This window comes from Musa acuminata, chromosome BXJ2-1 (assembly GCF_036884655.1).
Source record: "Musa acuminata AAA Group cultivar baxijiao chromosome BXJ2-1, Cavendish_Baxijiao_AAA, whole genome shotgun sequence".
NCBI lineage: Eukaryota > Viridiplantae > Streptophyta > Magnoliopsida > Zingiberales > Musaceae > Musa > Musa acuminata.
The window spans coordinates 10,602,501-10,621,670 of NC_088338.1; the positions used below are offsets into that span (position 1 = coordinate 10,602,501).

Consider the following 19,170-nt stretch of genomic DNA (forward strand, 5'->3'; position numbering starts at 1 on the left):
ATTCGCTCGACCCTTTCTTTGGGCGACTTAGCCTAGCACTCATCAGCCGCCCTACCTATTCCAAAGCTCGGTAAGGATGGCTTATCCTCCTTCGTCCTCTCCTTCTTCGCCTCCTATTTCCGGTGCCGTTGGCGAGGAAGCGGTGTTGGCGAGCTCTCGCTCGTCGTCCGAGGAGAGGGCCACCAAAGCCCTTGAATCGCTGATGTGGCCGCACGACCTCGACTCCACCGTGAGCGAGTCGTCGCTTGGACTCCTTCGGGATCATTACGGTATCCTGGCGGAATTCACGCTTGTTGCCCCCGAGCCGGGGCAGCGGGCGTATGATCCCATACTTAGGGGCTTTGCCCTAACCGTGGATGCCTTCGAGGCCGGGCTGCGCCTCCCGTTCCATCCAGTCATAACCTCCTGCGTCTCGTGGTGGCGCATCTCTCCTTCTCAGATGGCGCCTAATTCCTAGCGCTATCTGGTGGCATTCCTAGGTGAATACCACTATGCCAAAATCACCTCGAGTCGGTCTCTTTTCCTTTCTTGCTTTCGCCTGTCAGAGGGTCGGGGGGCTATTACTTGTCCGCCCGATCGGGTTTCCGGGTCAGCGGGGCTCCTTCCAGCAACAAGGGGTGGAAGGAGCGTTTCTTCTACGTTTGCCATCCGGAGAGCTGGAACTTTGGGCTCCGGTGGGCGGTGCGCGCAGTCGATAACACCGCCCCGGTCTTGGATGAGGGGGAGCTTCAGGCCCTTCGAAGATTGAACGAGATCCTCCCGTCTTCCAAAGTCATCCGAAAGATGACCGAGGCGTGGTTGGTCGAGGCGGGCTTAAGCCCGACACCTCGAGGTATGCCTTAAAAAGGAGGTGCGGCAGACTTTCCTGTTTTATCTTTTTCTTTTGGAATACTAACCGAGGTCGATATGTTCGTGCAGAAATGGTGCACCTTATTGCAGTGCGTGGAGGACGCTCTCCGTCGGCTGCATCTCCACAGCGCCAAATCAGCCTGGGCGTCGGTACAAGAGAGGCGCCGGTGGAGCTCGAGGTCGGCCGTCCTCGAAAGAAGGCCAAGGTTGCCGCTCCGAAGAAACCGACTCCCCCAAAGGCATGCGAAGGGGCGGTGGAGTCGGGCTCGTGCGACCGGCGAGGTGGGCGAGGTCGGGGCGAGGCAGACCCGAGCAATGAGGGAGCGGGGAAGTCGCCCAGGGAGCGGGGAAGGCGCTCAGGGAGCGGGGAAGGCGCCCAGGGAGCCTTCGATCCGGGACCTGTGTCGCCTGCCCGCGGGGCCGCCAGACGACTCCTACCAGGCGCGCCTGATGGGCGAGCTTTCAGAGGGCCAACCCTACGACCTGTTGTTAGCCCGTTGGGGGGGACTGACCCGTGGGACCCGGGTGTGGGCTGATGGGGAGACTGCAGCTGCGTTCATCCGAGGAGGGATGCACCCCGATATGGCTTGCGAGATGTACACTATGCCCTCGAATGTCTTGCTGGGTAAATCCGTGAAATCATTGCTGTGGGTAAGTGTTCCGCTATTGGCTTCCGACCTATGGTTCGTCCGAGGGTGTTTCTGACTTTCCTTCTGTAGGGCCAGCACTACGCAATGGCGTTGGCAGATCGCGTACGTGACGCAGGTCGAGCCCTGGGCATTCTGTGCGACCGTAATGCCGAGCTGCGCAGGCAGCTCGAGGAGGTTCGCGTGGGGGCGGCTCCGGAGGCGGTTGCGTCGGCCGAGCAGCGTTCCTCGGAGCTTGAGGCAGAGGTGACGCGCCTCCAGACTGAGGCAGGGGCAATCGACCGACGCATGTCGGCGCTGGAGGCCGAGGCCCTTCGCTTGAGGTCCGAGGCGAAGGCGGCTGAGGAGGAGAAAGACAATCTCCGAGGGCTCCTGAGGGGGGCGCAGACCGAGGCTTGCCTGGCCCGAGGCGAGGTGGCCACCCTGACCCAGCGGTTGGAGGGAGCCCTGGCTGACACGAAGGGGGCCTCGGAAGCCCTGGTGGCCGAGCGGGAGCGGTGGCCAGAGAAAGACAAGGAAATAATTGAAGCCTACAAGCAATCTTCAGGCTTCCAGCTCGGGCTGGTTCGGTCAGGGCAGGTCACCTACGAGTATGGGTACCGGATTACCCTGGGCCGGTTCCAGACGCGCCATCCCGGGGTGAAGGTCGAGGTGGATCCGTTTACCTCGCACCCCAAGGATTTAGATGTAGACATGCCGGAGGAAGTCCCTTTCGACGATAGCGTCGGGGGTTCCGATGGTTAGGATAGTCTTGAGGTCGGCTCGGCTGAGTTGTTTTTGAGCCTTATTACCTTCTTTTGTGATCTTCGAGTCCTGTCGCAGTCGAGTCTTGTAATTACATGCTTCAGAGATAAAGAATTCTTTTCCCAGTATGTCTTGCATCTTCAGAAAGTGCAAAGCTTCCATTTTTGGAAGAGAAACCATCTTTTTTAGCCGAACAACTTCGCATAGGCAGAGACTTCAGACAAAAAAACCTTTTAAGGTTCTGGACGTTCCATGTTCTCGGTAAAAAGGAACCGTCCATTGTCGTGAGCCGATAAGTACCCGGTCGGATCGCCTCGACGACCTGATAGGGTCCCTCCCACTTGGGGGCCAGCTTCTCCTTCGCTCGGGTCGGGTCACTGACCTTGGCCTTTCGCAGGACTAGGTCACCTAACTTGATCGGTCGGAGTCATACCTTTCTATTGTAGATCCTCGCAACGGCTCTCTGGTAAGAGAGGGCTTTTAGGTGCGCGTCGCCGCGTCGCTCCTCGAGCACGTCGAGGCTGGCACGAAGTCCCTCGTTCGAGGCTTCCTCGCTATAGCTCCTTGTCCGAAGGGTGGCGATAGCCATCTCGGGCGGCAAGACAGCTTCGGTTCCAAATGTCAAGCTGTATGGGGACTCTCCGGTCGCGGCCTTGTTAGTGGTGCACAGTGACCACAGTACGCTGGGAAGCTCGTCCGTCCAGGGCGATCGAGTCGCGGATACTCTCCTCTTGAGTTCGTCCAAGATGGATCAGTTGGTTACCTCCGCCAGCCCGTTCGTCTGAGGGTGGACCACCGAACTGAACCTCAGTTGGATGCCATGACCGGCACAGAACTCCCGGAACCTCCTGCCGGCGAACTGGGGTCCGTTGTCCGTAATAATGGCCTTGGGCAAACCGAACCGAGTCACTAGGTTTTTCCACACGAATTTCTCCATTTGATGTTCCGTGATTGTTGCTAGCGGCTCGGCCTCGACCCACTTTGTGAAGTAGTCCACTCGTACGATTATGTACTTCCGCTGCCCAGAAGCCGACAGGAAGGGTCCGAGCAGGTCCAAGCCCCACTGCGCGAATGGCTACGCGCAATCGATGAGGCTGAGGGGGACCGCGGGCTGTCGGGGTGCGCGAGCGTGTTGCTGGCACGAACCGAACCGCTGTACGTAAGCTTTTGCGTCCCGGCACATGGTCGCCCAATAGTAGCCTTGGCGGAGTATTTTGTGTGTCAAGGTTCGCCCACCGATATGTTCGCCGCAGACCCCCTCATGTGTTTCGGCTAGGACCGTCTGCGCTTCATCAGGCTCTAAGCATCGCAGTAGGGGATAGGTGAAGGACCGTTTGTAAAGTCGGCCACTCTCCTCGGTGTACCACGCGTGCGTACGACGCAAGCGCCGAGCCGCGACTTCGTCGAGGGGAAGGGTTCCATCCCGCTTGAAGCGCAGCAGCTCTTGTACCCACGTGATCGGCGCACTGCCTGGGGCCGTAGTTGATACTTCGATGGCGCGGGCAGGGAGCTCCTCAATCTTCGGCCATGCTTCGGGGGTTGGTCTTGACGCCAGCTTAGCTAGCGCGTCGGCTCGTTCATTTTCCTCCATCGGAACATTAGATAGTGTAAAATAAGGGAACTTGGTCGTTAGGTCCCTTACCCGGGCCAGGTATTTCGCCATGGTTGCGTCCCGAGCTTCGTATCCACCGCTGAGCTGCTCGGCTACGAGCTGCGAGTCGGTGAGGACGTGTATTGTGGCCACCTGCATCTCGAGGGCCAGCCTTAGTCCTGCTAGGAGTACCTCGTACTCCGCCTCGTTGTTGGTGGCTTTAAACCCGAAGCGGAGGGAACGCTCGAACGAGCGTCCGTCAGGGGCGAGGAGAACCAGCCCCACGCCGGCACCCCTTGAATTAGCCGAGCCGTCCACGTGTAGGGTCCAGGCTTCGGGGGTTTGCTCGAGATCTCTGTCCTCCGTCTGAGTTAACTCCGCGATGAAGTCGGCTATCGCCTGGGCCTTGATGGCGGTCCTGGGTGCGTATCTTATATCATGTTCGCCGAGCTCCACCGCCCATTTGAGAAGTCGTCCTGCAACATCGAATTTTGTTAAGACCTGCCGAAGAGGTTGGTCGGTGATGACCTCCACCGGGTGTACCTGGAAGTAGGAGCGCAACTTTCGAGCCGAGAGTATCAGGGCGAGTGCGAGTTTTTCTATCGGCGGGTAACGCTCCTCAGGCCCACTCAGGACGTGGCTGACGTAGTAGATCGGGAGTTGTTGGCCGGAGCTTTCCTTGACAAGGACAGAGCTGATTGCATGCGGGGAGGCCGCCAAGTAGAGGCCCAGCTTCTCGCCGGGATATTTGGCTTCTTCTATGAAGCCTGCTGCTAAGAGTCGACCCACATCCTCTTGTATGGCGCGTTGCCGGTCAGGGGCCTGGCGCCTGGGTTTTTGCTTCACGGGGCGAGCGTCAAGTGGGATGTTGAGATGATGCTCTGCGACCTCTGGGTCAACGCCCGTCATGTCCGATGGGGACCAGGCGAAGACGTCGGCATGTTCCCGCAGGAGACCAACGAGCTGCTCCTGTTCCCGCTCGGGCAGTTCTGATCCGATCTTGACTGTTTGGTCTGGCCGAGCTTCTCGCAAAGGAATGTCAACGGTGGATCCCCTCGGCTCGGGATGAGGAGCCAGTTTTTTTGCTTCCCGCGGATCTTCCAGTGGTCGCTCGGTCCTGGCCCTCTTGTGCAAAGAAACGGCGGTCAGGTAGCACAGCCTGGACTCTCGGGGGCTTCCCGTAACTTCTCCGACTCCAGCGCGAGTCGGGAACTTCATGGTTTGGTAGTAGGTTGAGACGACGGCTTTGGCCTTGTTGAGGGTCGGTCGACCGAGTACGGCGTTGTAAGCAGTGGGAAGGTCAACGACCAGGAAAGTGGTCATCACCGTCTTCGACCTCGGTGGGGTCCCCAGAGTTAAGGGTAGAGTGATAGGCCCCAGGGGTGATATTGAATCTCCCGTGAACCCGGTGAGCGCTGAGCACATCGGGCTGAGGTCCTCCCTGGCCAAGCCCAGCTTCTGGAAGGCGCCGAAGTAAAGTTTATCGGCCGAGCTCCCCGTGTCGACCATGACCCTTCTCACCTGCGCGTTGGCTACCCTGGCCGATATCACCAGGGCGTCGTCGTGGTCGGGTCGCTCGGCAGCTCCGGTCGGGAAGGTAATCTCGGGCTCGGACTCGTGTCCCGAGGCTTCGTCGGGAGCGGCTCGGGCGTACGCCTTTCTGCCCGACGCAGAGCCTCCCCCTGATGCGGGGCCCCCGGCTATCACATCAATGTGTCGCTCGACGGGGCCCTTCGGGCGAGGTGACTGCTCTTTGTTCGGTCGGAGGTACTGGCCGAGGTGATTCTGAGGATGAGTTCCTCGATTTGCCTTTTCAATTCGCGGCACTGCTCGGTGTCGTGCCCGTGTTGCCGATGGAATCGGCAATACCTCGAACGGTTTGCGAGCTCCCGCGGGCTCCTCATCGGGTGAGGGTCCTTGAGGAGAGGTTCGGGATGAATTAAAGGCGAGAAGAGGAGACCCTGGGTCGGGTCTGTCCAACTTTCTCCGGGAGGCGGCGGGTTGTTGCTGTCGAGGCGGTTCCGACTTGACCTTTTTGTGCTCTTCCCGCTTTCCAGCCATCCAAGTCTCCGCGGCGATGAACTGACTGGCACGCTGGTGCATCTCGGGGATAGCGGCAGGAGGCCGCTCCACGAGCGACCAGAAGAACCTGGAGGGCCGTAGGCCTATCATGAACGCCTGCATCAAGAGAGAGGGGTGAGCGTCCGACAATCCACGGATTTGTGTCGTAAAGCGGTTCACAAAATGGGAGAGGGGCTCGTCCTCCTTCTGGTTGAGCCCGAGGAGCAATGCCATGGACGGCTTTGGTCGGGCGTAAGCCAGGAAGTTAAGCTCGAAATCTTTGGTGAGTTGATCGAAGGAGGCGACGGTGCCTGGCTTCAGGCCGCTGTACCATGTGCGGGCTGGACCCCGTAGATCTGTTGGGAACGCCTTGCACATTAAGGCGTCATAAGTCCCGTATAGCGTCATCTGGGCGCGAAAAGCGGCCACGTGGTCCGCTGGGTCAGCGGCGCCATCATACGCGTCCAGCAAGGGGAGGCGGAAGTGCGGCGGGATCACCTGCTCTTGTATCTCGGGGGTGAACGGGGATCCTTGCTGTCCGTCTGCCCCGAGCTCTCCTTTCGACTTACGAACCTCCTGTTGTACTTCGTCGAGTCTTTGACTGACGAGGCGCAATTGAGCTCGTAGGGCATTTGTCGAGTCGGCGGTCGGAGCCTCAGGCTCGGGGCGGCTCGCCGTGTCTTCTGCTTCCCTACTCCCAGGCCGAGTTATGGGGTTTCGAGGTGAGACGAGAAGCTCTGGAAGTGGTGCATGAGTCCGAGCAGGGGTCTCCCGTTGTTGCGAAGGCTGGGTCGCATGCGGGGGGGTCCGTTGGGAGACGATCGGAATGATGGTCTGGACCATGTTTGTCAGGGCTCGGACTTGGTGGGCGAGGTCGTGAAAGGCCTCGGGTGACACTGGCGACGGGCCGGCGGGTGCGCCGCCGGGAGGCGACAAGCCTGGGTCATTGAACAATTGCCAGTAGCATTCCGACACCGCTGCGGGGCGTTCGTCGTGGGTTTCATCTTGTGGGGGGCGTTCCCCCGACGCGGGGAGCCCCGCGGTTGAGGATCCGTCGAAGTGGATTCGCTGATCACTTAACATTTGGACGGTGCCCTCCTTCTAGCGCCAATCTGTTACGGTAAGTAACTTTTTTAGCCGTGACCTCGGGGTCGACGCGGCTGGTTCAGGGCTCCAAATGGCTGGGATCAGACGTGGCTCCCCTTGGGATCTTGAGATGGCTGATGCAGGAGATCTGGCTGGAAGGTCCCGCGGCGCCGAGTGGGTTCAGCCGCGGTCGAATACCTGCACAGGTCGGGTCGGTAGCTCGGCCCGACCCCTCCGATGATTAAGTCAGTGACGGCGAGTGGAGTTTTGAGTGAGATCGCGTCCCCTCCCTGCCCGTTGGGACTCGGGAGGTATTTATAAGTGGGTTTGATGTTACCTGATGTGCCATCCTGCCGGAGCAGGGGCGTACCTCTGATGGCGTCTGCCGTCGTCGTGGGCATTGCGTGGAAGGCCGAGCTGCCGCAGGGTATGGGGAGTACCAGTCGACGCCTTCCCCTACCTCGGCCGGTCATGAGTGTTCAACCGAGGAAGTCGTTTGGGTACAGTGGGTGTGTGTCGCGTCGGTGTTAATGCCCGCTTCCTGGGCAGTGTGCCGCCCAGATGTGTCTGATGTGGGGGTGTATTACGTCAAATCTGGGGTGTTATGTCAAAACAGTTTTTACCCCTATCAATATATACATGTATATACATATATACATATATACATATATACATATATACATATTTATATATATATATATATATATATATATATATATATATATATAAATATTACATAAATATTCCTTCCAAATTATTGAAAACATAAGAGGTAAATATAATAAAAGATATTTTAGGTACTTAAGATTTTGGTATTTTTTACAAAAATTAATGATAACCATGATTAATATATGTAACTTGAGTTGTTGGAGAGAGGGGGCTCACATAAAAAATAAAACTCTTGAAGGATATATATACTAAAAACTAAATTTTGGAAGAATATATATATATATATATAGGGGGAAAATTATCCTTATTTTATGAATATTATAAAATTAATAATGTTCATAAACAAATCCTTAAACTCATAGAGTTGAATCTTCAATTCCTCTCTTGAATTGGAAGATGAAAAACAATAGATGGCATTATCTCACTAAATAGATGCAAACGCTACATACGTGACATGGTCAACATTACGCGGCTATAAGGCCTTCATGCTTCTTCCCAAAGAAGTTCGCCACGATGGTGGCGACATCATCGAACCCGACGCCGATGCACAAAGGATTCGTGCTCGCATTAGTGCTGCTGCGATCCAAGACTCGAAGGTTCGGCCCATCCCTGCACTTGCCCATGCACTTGCACCCAACCACCGCTCCTTCCAAGCCGATCTTCTTGTTGAGCTCCTCCATCAGCGCCGGTGCACCAGATCTTATGCACTTCCCTCCCATGCACACTTCGATCTTGTTCATAGGCTTCTCCACCACCGCTGTTCCACCCCTGCTGCAACATTCTGACACAGGAGTCTGCGGTTTGCACTCGGGTGCTGCAATTGATGTTGGTTTGCTGATTCTGACGACCTCCTCGGCGTTGCAGGATTCGTAGCCCTTCCTCCTGGCGGCCTTCGCTTCTCTTCGCTTTCTCTTCGTCTCCTTCTCTCGGGCTCTCAGCTGATTCAGCTCTGCCAGCAAACGCTCTGCTGCCTCCTGATGTTACAATCCCAACACTGAAACAACTCAGACATCGTTCGATCTGGAAATTAGTAGGAGTAAGACAAAAGGAAGGAAATTTGGGCCTCACCGAGATCATCTTCCCCTTGACTTCTCTGGCAAGGCCTTCGCCGGGGTCGGCACCGATCCCCAGCGTGCAAAAAGCGGCCAGATCCTTAGACAACCCCTTCACCAGCTTCGCCCTCTTCTTCTCCTCCTTTCTCCTCCCCTCGCCGCACCGCACTGGCGACGCGTAGTACTTGAGGTGTCCCGCGCCGGAAAACGCTCCCCTCCCTCCGCCGCTTGGGACCCCACAAGGCGAAGCCGAAACCCTCATTCTCCTCCCGAATCCCGCGGTCGACGGACCGGCGGGGGCACTGCTGCCGGAATCACGAAGGGCCCGGGCGCCCGAGACGGAAGGGGAACGCCGGAGGATGGCGCCGGAGACCTCCATCGCTCGGCTTCTTGATTCGTTTCGTAGGCGGGGTGCGGGAGAAGAAGGTTCTGCACGTCGGCCGGGGGCGCCTCGTCTTGCCCTATATAAGGAGGTTTGCCTTCCACGTTCCCTATTTTGATTGGTGGAATATGACGTGTCGTACAAGTGGACTAATGAAGATGCTTCGCGCCAAGGGCTCGTGGCGATCTCCGCCCGTGCACGCCGCGGCATTGGCCATCGCGTTCCGGCCACGCGAGCTCGGTCGACTCGGGCCGTTCGATTGAGCGGTAAAGCATTGGACGGTCGAGATCGGATGAACGTGGACGATGCGTCATCGCCCGATGCCGGGGAGAATATTTAAGACGAATATACCCATATCCACATCAGACCGAGACGGCTGTTTCAAGGGAAGCAATCGGGGAATGCACGAAACATTGAAGGGTTGATGTCTTTCGACAGCTAAGGAAGGAAGCCGTTGTCCTCCTCCCAAGCAAAAGCGGTAGGGAAGGCGTGTAGAGGTGGTGGTGGCATACGTGCGGTCATATGCTTCATTCATTCATTGTGGATATTGGGGATGTGATAATTGGCAACATGATTGATGGAACATCTGCATGCTTTTCTTGTTGAGGTGGTTTAGAATTTCTTGACGCAATCCTTGATGATGAAAGGCAGATTCAATTATTTACTGGGAGTGTTGCTGTTTTCATGTTTCATGATGGAACATGACACTTATCAATGTAGAACATGAGTGACTTTTCAAAGAGAAAGACTATGTATTTTTATTTCTTTCTAAAATAGCACTACATGAAGGAGAATGTCAAGATATGGAAATAATTGAGAAATATTGTGTTCATATTTCCTCCATTTATATAGTGAGATATCTATCACTCATTAGATTGAGTTTGTGCCAAAGGATGTTAAATTGAGCTACATTTTGATTGATCTAAAGCTATCAATCTATAAAGCTTAATCTAAAGGATACTTCCAAAGAATTGAGTCTAAATATGCAAAACAAAGAATGCTAAATCCACCCACTGCATGAATGAGAGAATGAAATTTGTTGACGTTTTTAGACTGAAAAATACAGCAGCATAGTAGTAGTAATCAGATGCAAACGTGATACAAAAACATGATACAGGGGGAGGCATCAGAAGTTGTGTTTGATTGATGCCTAGGACTTGTGACCAAAACGAGGAGGAAAGTGTGTGCCAAACTATGATCCGGAGCTCAAGTGAAGTGCCACTAAGGAGGCATAAGCCCCATCCTTGATGCTGATCAGTGTCTCATGGTTTCCTTTCTCTACGATCACCCCGTTCTTGACCACAGCAATAACATTTGCGCCTCTTATCGTCGACAATCTGTGGGCGACGATGATTGTGGTTCGGTCGACCATGACATGGTCTAATGCGTCTTGTACTACTCTCTCGGATTCAGCATCAAGTGCACTGGTTGCCTCATCCAGAAGCAAAATCTTGGGATCCTTCACTATGGCACGTGCGATTGCGATACGCTGCTTTTGCCCCCCAGATAGCTGCAATCCTCGCTCTCCAACTAATGTGTCATAACCCTGCAATTCCAAATGTTTAATGATAACAATGAAGAAGCAAGAAAAAAGATAAAAGCTGCTCATTATTGCTCATCGCTTAACAATTAAAGGAATAACCACATTTTGCTTAACATAAGGAGTGCATTGTCTAGATGAAAAGAATGGAGTTTATATACCAAAGAATGAGTAGATATAAACTATCAAAACACAAAGAGGAAAAAAGAAGCCTTAAGCCACCAAACGAACTATATGGATCAGTTTGACATCAAGAAATCTTGATCATTGGGAGACCAATTTGGATTCCAGATCGAGTCATCCTTTTGTACTTTGCTATTAGAAAAAAAGGACAAATCCAGAAGGAAAAAAGACCTTGCGGACAAAAAGTTTGAGGGGTCAAGAAAAGAGAACATTGAACTAGTAAAAAATCAATTAATATGGCTAATAAATTTGTGAAGTAGAAAAAGCTTTGGATACAGGATCACACCTTGTGCAAGCCGCTAATGAACTTGTGGGCATTGGCTAACTCTGCGGCAGCTATGATCTCAGCTTCAGTAGCCATTCCCTCCTTTCCATAAGCAATATTGGATCGAATTGTCTCGTTAAAGAGTGTTGGTTCTTGACTCACCAGACCCATCTTCTGCCTCAACCACCTCAATTGCAGCTTTTGTATGTCAATCCCATCAAGCAATATCACCCCAGAGTCAGGATTGTAAAATCTTTGTAACAACGATATGATAGTTGATTTCCCGCTACCGCTCTCTCCAACCAGTGCAACTGTCTGAGGAAAACAAATAATTTATTACTATATTGTTTTTTGATCTGAGGTCCCAGAATTATTCAAGATAATAATCTTCACTGGAAAAAGAGCATCACTTTTATGACATCAATATTTCCTTTCATACAGAGATCCTTTTAGCTGACAATTTGATTAAGTACATGAAGTAAATCAATGATGTGTATCTTAAGTCTTAACCATGCTTTCAAATTTCTCATCGAGACATCAAATCTGTTGCATGCTTCATTCATAGATGTTGAGACTACTACTGTGAGAAGAATAGGTTACTAATTATTTAGTGCAGTTTAAAGTTAGCAACCATTTTACATGGACATAGTAACTTCACTTCTTTCATTTATGGCTTGGTTTAGTAATTTAGTCAAAGTCACAACTGTTTTATGCTCAATACCCAAACATGTGATAATCTCTTTAATCATCATAGAACTGCTATCGGCAGGAGCCTTATGCAATGAGTCACCCTTTTTTGAACTTAAACATGTAACAACCAGAATTGAGTTACCTTTCCAGAGTGAACTGTCAAAGAAAGGTCTTGAAAGATCTGGATATCTGGCCGCATAGGGTACCTGAAGCTGACATGGCAAAGCTCAATGTTGCCCTTCAATGTTTCTAAGATCATGCCAGAATCATTGCTGGGATCTATTTTAGATTTGCGGTCGAGAATAGCAAATACAGAGGCCGAAGCAGATCTGGCTTTTGACGAATCTGGTGCCAGGGAGCTTGACTGAGAAATCCCAATGGCTGCCATTGCAAGAGCAAGGAAGACCTTCAAGGAAAAGCAAGAGCAATGACTACGAGAACAAAAAAAGCAGTGAGATTACAAAATTTTGGTATGCTTCATCAGCATGAAAAATGATGCAGGACAAGCTGTGGAATCCATGATGGGGGCCATCAAGTTATGTAACTAATCCATTAATACTATGGTCTCACCAGAGAATGTAAAGTTCATGTGCAAAATTAGCACTAATGGATGTCTCAATTCTCGGTGTATAAATGTATCACCTTCTTTATACAAAATCATTTAAAATATACTGTTAGTACTTACCTTCAGGTAATCTCAACAATGTATCTCGATACCGATACATTATTACAGATGCCAATGCTGAAAGTGATCGACATATGTATCATGTTATATACTTGCTAGTTGTTATCTTTTTTCATAGGAGAACATATTATTTGTAGGTGTTCTTATAAAATTTAACACCTGCTTTAATAAGCATTTCCAGTTTAAAAGATTGTGAGCATCTTTGTTAAGGTTCTTGTTCTGAATCTTAAAGAAGCACGACAAGAAAAAACTTCAAACTTTCAGACATAGAACTTGTGACAGAAAATTGTACACCTACTTTTGGGGAAAAGTCAAGGTAACAGAAGTTCAATGTATAAAATTTGCATACCCGAAATACTTTGCCAAAAGTAGTCTTCCCACTGTCAACCAACCGCGCTCCAGCATAAAATCCAGCTGCATAAACACAAAATAAGAAGAATATGGAAAAACCAAATCCGGCGCCACTGATTATCCCTAGCCTAATTCCCTTTCTTGTAGGGCCTTCACATTTCTGCTTGTAGATCTCCATCACTTTCTCTTCAGCTGAAAATGAAGCAACTGTTCTGATACTTCCTACTGCATCATTTGCAACCTGACTTGCTTCCTCATACATTATCTACAGCCATTTACAGTGGTAGTCATCAGAAGACATTATGACTACCAAATTTCTGGGTATAGCAAAGCAAAACTCTCTTTTTTCAGTTGTGAACCAAACACCAAGAACAGAAACAGAAATCTAACATTTTGTTTAGAGATAAAACATTTCTTTTTTGATTGGGAATATTCATATTTGTTTGACAAATGATTACATCTGATCAGCTTTTATAAGTCTGTTCCATGTCAAAATAATTCTTCCAGCTACATAATTTAGATTTTTTTCTTTAAATTGAATTAGCAATATGATGTAGTCAATTACGGTAAACCGGTGTAGTATATACAAAGTTGCATACATAGACGTAAGTCAAAAACATACATAGGCAAATGGGCGCATATCTGCATTATGAAGAACTCATGATATGCACGATAGCGTAACTGTGGAGCCATACCTTTGCATCCTTACCAAACCCCTTCAGAAACTTCATTTGTATGTATCCATTCAGACCCAAGAGAGGTAACAAAACTAGGATTATCAGAGAGAGTTGCCAATTTGCAATAAAAGCAATCAGCAATCCAGCAACCAATGTTGTAATGTTCTCAACAATTAATCCAAGTGCATCACCAACAAGACTCCTGACTGTAGCTGCATCTGCTGATAGCCTTGCGCCAATTGCACCGCTAGAATTCTCAGGATCATCAAACCATTCTATCTCCATGTTAACCACCTTCTGAAACGTCATTAGCCTAATCCTCCTTATCAACTTGGATCCTGCAATGCCAAAGAAGTATGATCGAGCTGGAAGGGAAAACAATGCCACCCCACCAAATACCAAGAACAGTAATGACCAAAAATTAGAATCCCTTTTGAGCTTCTGTGGTGGCTGGTAAAATGCATTAATTACATTTGATAAGAGCATTGCAAACATGGGAAACATGACCCCATTAGCAATGGCTGCAACTGAGCCGAGAATCAACACTGGGATCTCTGGTTTATTAAGATAAGCTAGGCGGCGGAGAGGCACTTCTTTTGAATCTTCAGTAGGAATTTTAGGATCTACTTTCTCATATGTACTATCTTGGACATCAACTCCTACATGCAAACCAACAGGCAATTGGAACGAGTGGCGGCCGCTGTGTCTACCAGATGATCCATGGCTAATTGAGTGATGAAAGGACAATATTTTGCCTGAGGACCGTGCTGAACCATTCCACACATCAGATTTGTCTAAACGAGGTCCACTTTTAATATCTTCATCCCGGTTCACTTCTTGCAGTTGTATCAGTTGGCTATAAGCTCCATTTGGATTCTTCAGGAGCTCTGTATGTGAACCTGGAAGCAGAAATGTTAACATTTATGTGAGTTAAATAAGCTGAATTTCTTTTAAGTTGGATATTGCCAAATTTCCTCTTGAACAAGAGTAGAAAAGTATGCCAGCTTAATTATGGTCAATCAGTAGAAAGGAACTATATTTACCTTTTTCAACGATTGATCCTTGATGTACAACGGCAATGGTGTCAGCGTTTCTGATGGTACTCAGACGGTGTGCCACTATAACAGTAGTACGATTTGCCATGATTCTATCAAGTGCCTCTTGTACTATCCTTTCAGATTCTGCATCAAGTGCACTTGTAGCCTCATCCAAAAGCAAAATACGAGGGTCCTTCAGAATTGCCCTAGCAATGGCAACTCTCTGTTTTTGACCTCCAGATAATTGAGTTCCATGCTCTCCAACCATGGTGTCAAGACCCTGAATGTGATGTGTGATATCAGTTAAGCCATTTCAAACAAAAGTATTCATATATCAGAACAAGAAACAGAAAAGACCCTCAGTCTTTAACATCTAAGAAGTGTCTACGAAATGCAATATTCGCCCAGTTCCATCAAACTGACAAAGAGGATGATATTGTGCAGAATAGTACTACTGATGTCAACATAATCCATCAAACTGAGTTGTAAAATGGAAGCTCTTAATCAACATATTCTTACCTTAGGCAACTTATCTATGAATTTGGCAGCATTTGCAATCTCTGCTGCAGCTCTAATTTCTTCAACAGATGCACTATCCTTGCCATAGGCGATGTTGTCTCTAATACTAGTAGCAAACAGGACTGGTTCCTGAGTCACAAGTCCAATTTTCCCTCTAATCCACCTGAGTTGAAATTCCTTGATGTTTATGTGATCTATGAGAACTTCACCAGCCTGTGGATCATAAAACCTCTCAATCAAACTTATAACTGTTGACTTTCCACTTCCACTTTCACCAACCAATGCAAGAGTTGTTCCTTGCTGAATAAAAAGAGAAAATCCAGAAAAGATCTGTTCATCTGGTCTTGCTGGATAACTAAAATAAACATCATTAAATTCAATTTCCCCTCGAATATCGTCAAGTTCCTTTCCATTGGCATCATAAGCATCAATTTCTGGCTTTCGGTTTATTGTCTCAAACATCTTATATGCAGCAGCTTGTCCTGCTGCAAATGCTTTCATGCATGGTGCTATTTGGCCTAATGAGCTGCAGAATTGGATCAAGATACTTAAGTTTAAAAATGTTAAGTATCGGCCATGATTATATAAATATGGAAAAGGATTAAAGTTCCTCACTTTTATAATGAATTCTTGATGTTTGTAAATGCAGCAGAATGAAAAGGTGAATCAAGCAATTGAACAAAGTTGCAACTTCTATTATTTTCGAAACCTTTCTTTCTCCTTTTCTATTCATTCAAGAAACTTCACAATCTTATTGATATCTGGAATAAGTGGATACTATGTTTACATTCAAATCCCTTAATTAGAGTCTACTTCAGAGTTCTGATGTCAGTTCTTCATTCTTATTTCTGCGATGTATCAGAATATTCACGTTTCCATTCATGTTAATTTACAGGCCAAGAATCAATTCCAGGGATATTATTTTCCTAAAAAAATGAAATTTTATTTAGAGCATATTTATTTGCTGTTTCTATCCGATAAAGCTCATATTTATATTGCTTGTTCATTCCCGGAGAAACAAAACAAAGATTTCAGTCAATGTAGTAGAAATTACAAAATCTTTCATTTAATTTGTAACTAAATATAAAATTAAACAGGTTTACCATTAGTTATCAGTCAATCATACTAAAAGACAGATGCTATATCTATTTAAATTACATGAAGTCTTCATTTCCATGAAGAGATCTTAGAATTTGTAAATTGTTAGAATCAGATTACAAATTACCTAGACATACTCATATCTGCATATTTACATGTATTAGAAAATCAACAATTTTTACATGTATCAGGAAAGGAATATTCATTATTATCATGATTTCTTCATGTTACTGTGTTGCAGTTTTCATAAATTTTTATGTATGTTGCATGGTTTTAAATTGGGATCTACAGAGAAACTAGTATATTGAAAGACATAGTTCACACAAAGAAAAAACAGGAAACTTTCATGGCGGCGGCATTTTTAGACTAGTGCATAGAAGCATTACAATATTTCACCATGCCATCAGAGCTTGCTACTATCCAAGTCAAAAATAAAAAGGATATATCCAACTATATCCCAAAATATGACAACACTAATTATTCATCATTAAAGTATAAACTATAAAAGCAACTTACAAGGAGCCAGTGAGGATTGCAAATATCACATTGATGACCTTGCCACCAGTGTAACCTTTTTGCAGTATCAACTTTGCTCCATACCATGTTCCCAATGAATACCCGGCAAACATGAAAAGCATGACTGTGCCAAGACTTATTCCAGAAACTAGACTCTCTTGAACACTGGCATTGTATGCATTCACCAAAGACTTCTCATACTTCTTTACTGCTCGTATTTCCCCGGTAAAAGATGCAACCTGAATAAGGTCAGACTTGATAAGAGTAACGTTTTCAGGCATAATACTGTTCTTTCATGCTTCCACATCTGTGATAAGAGCAAAACTTACTGTCCTAATTGACCCAATTGTCTGCTCGACGGTCGCTGCAGCTTCTCCATAAGCTGCTTGTCCCAATGATGCCATCCTGGCCACAATAATGGCCATGACTCCTCCAGCAACCACCAAGGGGGGGATGGTGCACAGCATGACAAGGGTGAGAAGCCACCCTTGGGCAAATGCGATTATGAACCCTCCAAAGAATGTCGATGTTAGCTGAATGAATTTACCAACCTGTAAAATTGTCGGAAACAAATTACGAAGGAAAAGGATAACATAGCAATGGTAAACAACTTGAAGCAACCGAATGGACATGTACAAATGTCATAGCTGAAAAACAACTTGGAATAGGTACCTTCTCGCCCATGGCGTCCTGAATAAAAACAGTATCTCCAGACATCCTCTCAACAACTTCACCTGTCTTTGTTTCCTTGTCAAAGAATGCTATTTCTTGCCTTAGAATGGTTTTCAGGTACAAGTTCCTTATCCGGGCAGACTGCCTTTCCCCAGTAGCCATCCAGCAAGCTACCTCTGATGGAAATCAGAAATCTCAGCCATCACTAATACATTGTAAGAACAGAACTGAATTTATAAATCATATGGCCCCAATAGATGAAGTATTCTTACGAAGGAAAGATGCCACGCCTGCTCCAACTGCTAGGTAGACAAATTCCAAGGCTACCTGAGTGTGATTAAATCATCAATCACTAAATAGTTCTAAGGAGGTAGAATTCATGAGCGTTTACTCTCTTTTTTGTTCAAAAAACAGAAAAGAAACATTAATTCAGCGATACGGAGATACTAACTCCAAAAATATCTAGCAGGAAGAGGAAAAAGGTGCAAAGCATTTTGTCAAATGAGAAGTAGGCATCATGGAAGAATCCCAATGATTACTTTCAGCTAATAATGATAAACCATCAAAAGTGCTCTCCTGAACTTCCATTGTGGTCACAATTCTCAAGTTCATGGTTGAAGAACCAATATTAACTTAAGCTGAGTATGACGATGAAGAACTTACCTTGGAAACTCTACGAAGGACATCATGTATGTCCGAAGCTCCTCCAAAGGACTGGATCAAATCCCCGAACAGAACGGTCATGAGAGGTAGAGCAAGCCCATTCCCCAGCGCACCAAGTGATCCCACGACCATCAGAATCACATCCGTGGAGTCCGCAAACGAGAACAGCCGGTAGAATGGGACAGTAAATTTGGTCTCATCTTGATTCTTGTTCTTCCCACGGGCTTCCAACTCCCGCTTATCAGAAGAACTCGCAACTGGCTCATGTGACGCAGAATTGCTTGAGGATGCACTCATCTCTTATTCCACCGGACTACCCTTCTTACCTGGAACAAGACAGCGAACAGTCTCTTAAAATGAAATCAAACAATAGTGCAGTTCAAAGGGAAAGGTGATGATGTACAAGACTTGATAGATTTCGCAAGAAAAAACACGCTTTGGCTCAGCAGAGACTCAAAAGGTGGCGGCGTGATGAACACCGAGGCAAATCAAATCCAGACAAAGAATGATGCAGGGAGAACAACCATCTGTATGTAAAGCTGTCACACACAGGCAATCAGATACTCAACAAACCTAAGCAGGAAACCCATCACTGCTTTACAGCAAAAGCTAGCATATGTTCTTTGCCTTGGAATCCAAGCTTGATATCCAAACGCAGTCGAATCTTTTCAACTCGGGGTCGACAGGATTCACTGCAATCGGACGGAGATTTGCTTGGGTGGATTGTGCTTGGGGATGACAATTAGCACGTTGGATTGTTTCTTGTATTCGTACGTTTCCCACTCCTCGGTTGGTTGGTTGTGCACCCCACAGTAAACCTCACTTAGCCTCTTTACAGTGTAATTATTAGTTTGGATAGTAATGGGGTCTGACCAAATCCTCCCACTGATTACTTGACCACTTTATCATGAGATTCTTTCTATTTTTTTTATTTTTTAGTTTGTTTATTGCACACTAAGTTTTCATTGTAAAATAAGATCTTATAAATGTCTTGACAAAATGAAGCCTAAAAAATGTATGATGACAAAATAGGATTATGAATATTTTGATTGTTATACTTTGTGTTAAATACTTATATGTTCTTATCTTATTAACATTTATATATGGATAATAGGTGTTAGTATATTGATCCTTTCCAAACTTTGTGTTAGCGAGTCTCATAAATTTTTTTGGATAGTTATAAGATAATTATC

General features: G+C 47.6%; 2 protein-coding genes across 4 annotated transcripts; both read right to left on the minus strand.

The window, feature by feature from the left end:
• Positions 1–8,044: 8,044 nt before the first annotated feature.
• On the minus strand, positions 8,045–9,148 carry LOC103997129 (diacylglycerol O-acyltransferase 3). The gene is made up of 2 exons (XM_009418277.3): positions 8,716–9,148; positions 8,045–8,621 (listed from the first exon to the last, which is right to left on the minus strand). The coding sequence occupies exons 1-2, from the start codon at positions 9,076–9,078 to the stop codon at positions 8,112–8,114; spliced, it is 873 nt and encodes a 290-aa protein (XP_009416552.2). The 5' UTR covers positions 9,079–9,148; the 3' UTR covers positions 8,045–8,111.
• Positions 9,149–10,065: 917 nt separating this feature from the next.
• On the minus strand, positions 10,066–18,780 carry LOC135598887 (ABC transporter B family member 11-like). 3 transcript variants are annotated; one of them, XM_065093324.1, is made up of 13 exons: positions 18,551–18,780; positions 17,978–18,303; positions 17,587–17,641; positions 17,315–17,490; positions 16,972–17,193; positions 16,643–16,881; positions 15,029–15,554; positions 14,516–14,789; positions 13,491–14,371; positions 12,794–13,060; positions 11,902–12,165; positions 11,091–11,384; positions 10,066–10,627 (listed from the first exon to the last, which is right to left on the minus strand). In XM_065093324.1, the coding sequence occupies exons 2-13, from the start codon at positions 18,272–18,274 to the stop codon at positions 10,274–10,276; spliced, it is 3,849 nt and encodes a 1,282-aa protein (XP_064949396.1). In that variant the 5' UTR covers positions 18,275–18,303; positions 18,551–18,780; the 3' UTR covers positions 10,066–10,273. The 3 variants fall into 3 exon arrangements, with proteins under 3 accessions (XP_064949396.1, XP_064949398.1, XP_064949397.1); XM_065093326.1 differs by lacking the exon at positions 18,551–18,780 and adding an exon at positions 18,386–18,536; XM_065093325.1 differs by lacking the exon at positions 18,551–18,780 and adding an exon at positions 18,381–18,533.
• Between the last annotated feature and the right edge of the window lie 390 nt (positions 18,781–19,170).

Excerpts from the sequence above, each read along its gene's own strand:
- LOC103997129 (XM_009418277.3), bottom strand. The coding sequence starts at position 9,078 with ATGGAGGTCTCCGGCGCCATCCTCCGGCGTTCCCCTTCCGTCTCGGGC. Across the intron at positions 8,622-8,715 it reads TCAAGGGGAAGATGATCTCG|GAGGCAGCAGAGCGTTTGCT; the intron begins GTGAGGCCCAAA and ends TTGTAACATCAG.
- LOC135598887 (XM_065093324.1), bottom strand. The coding sequence starts at position 18,274 with ATGAGTGCATCCTCAAGCAATTCTGCGTCACATGAGCCAGTTGCGAGT. Across the intron at positions 14,790-15,028 it reads TCATAGATAAGTTGCCTAAG|GGTCTTGACACCATGGTTGG; the intron begins GTAAGAATATGT and ends CATCACATTCAG. Across the intron at positions 13,061-13,490 it reads GGTTTGGTAAGGATGCAAAG|ATAATGTATGAGGAAGCAAG; the intron begins GTATGGCTCCAC and ends AAATGGCTGTAG.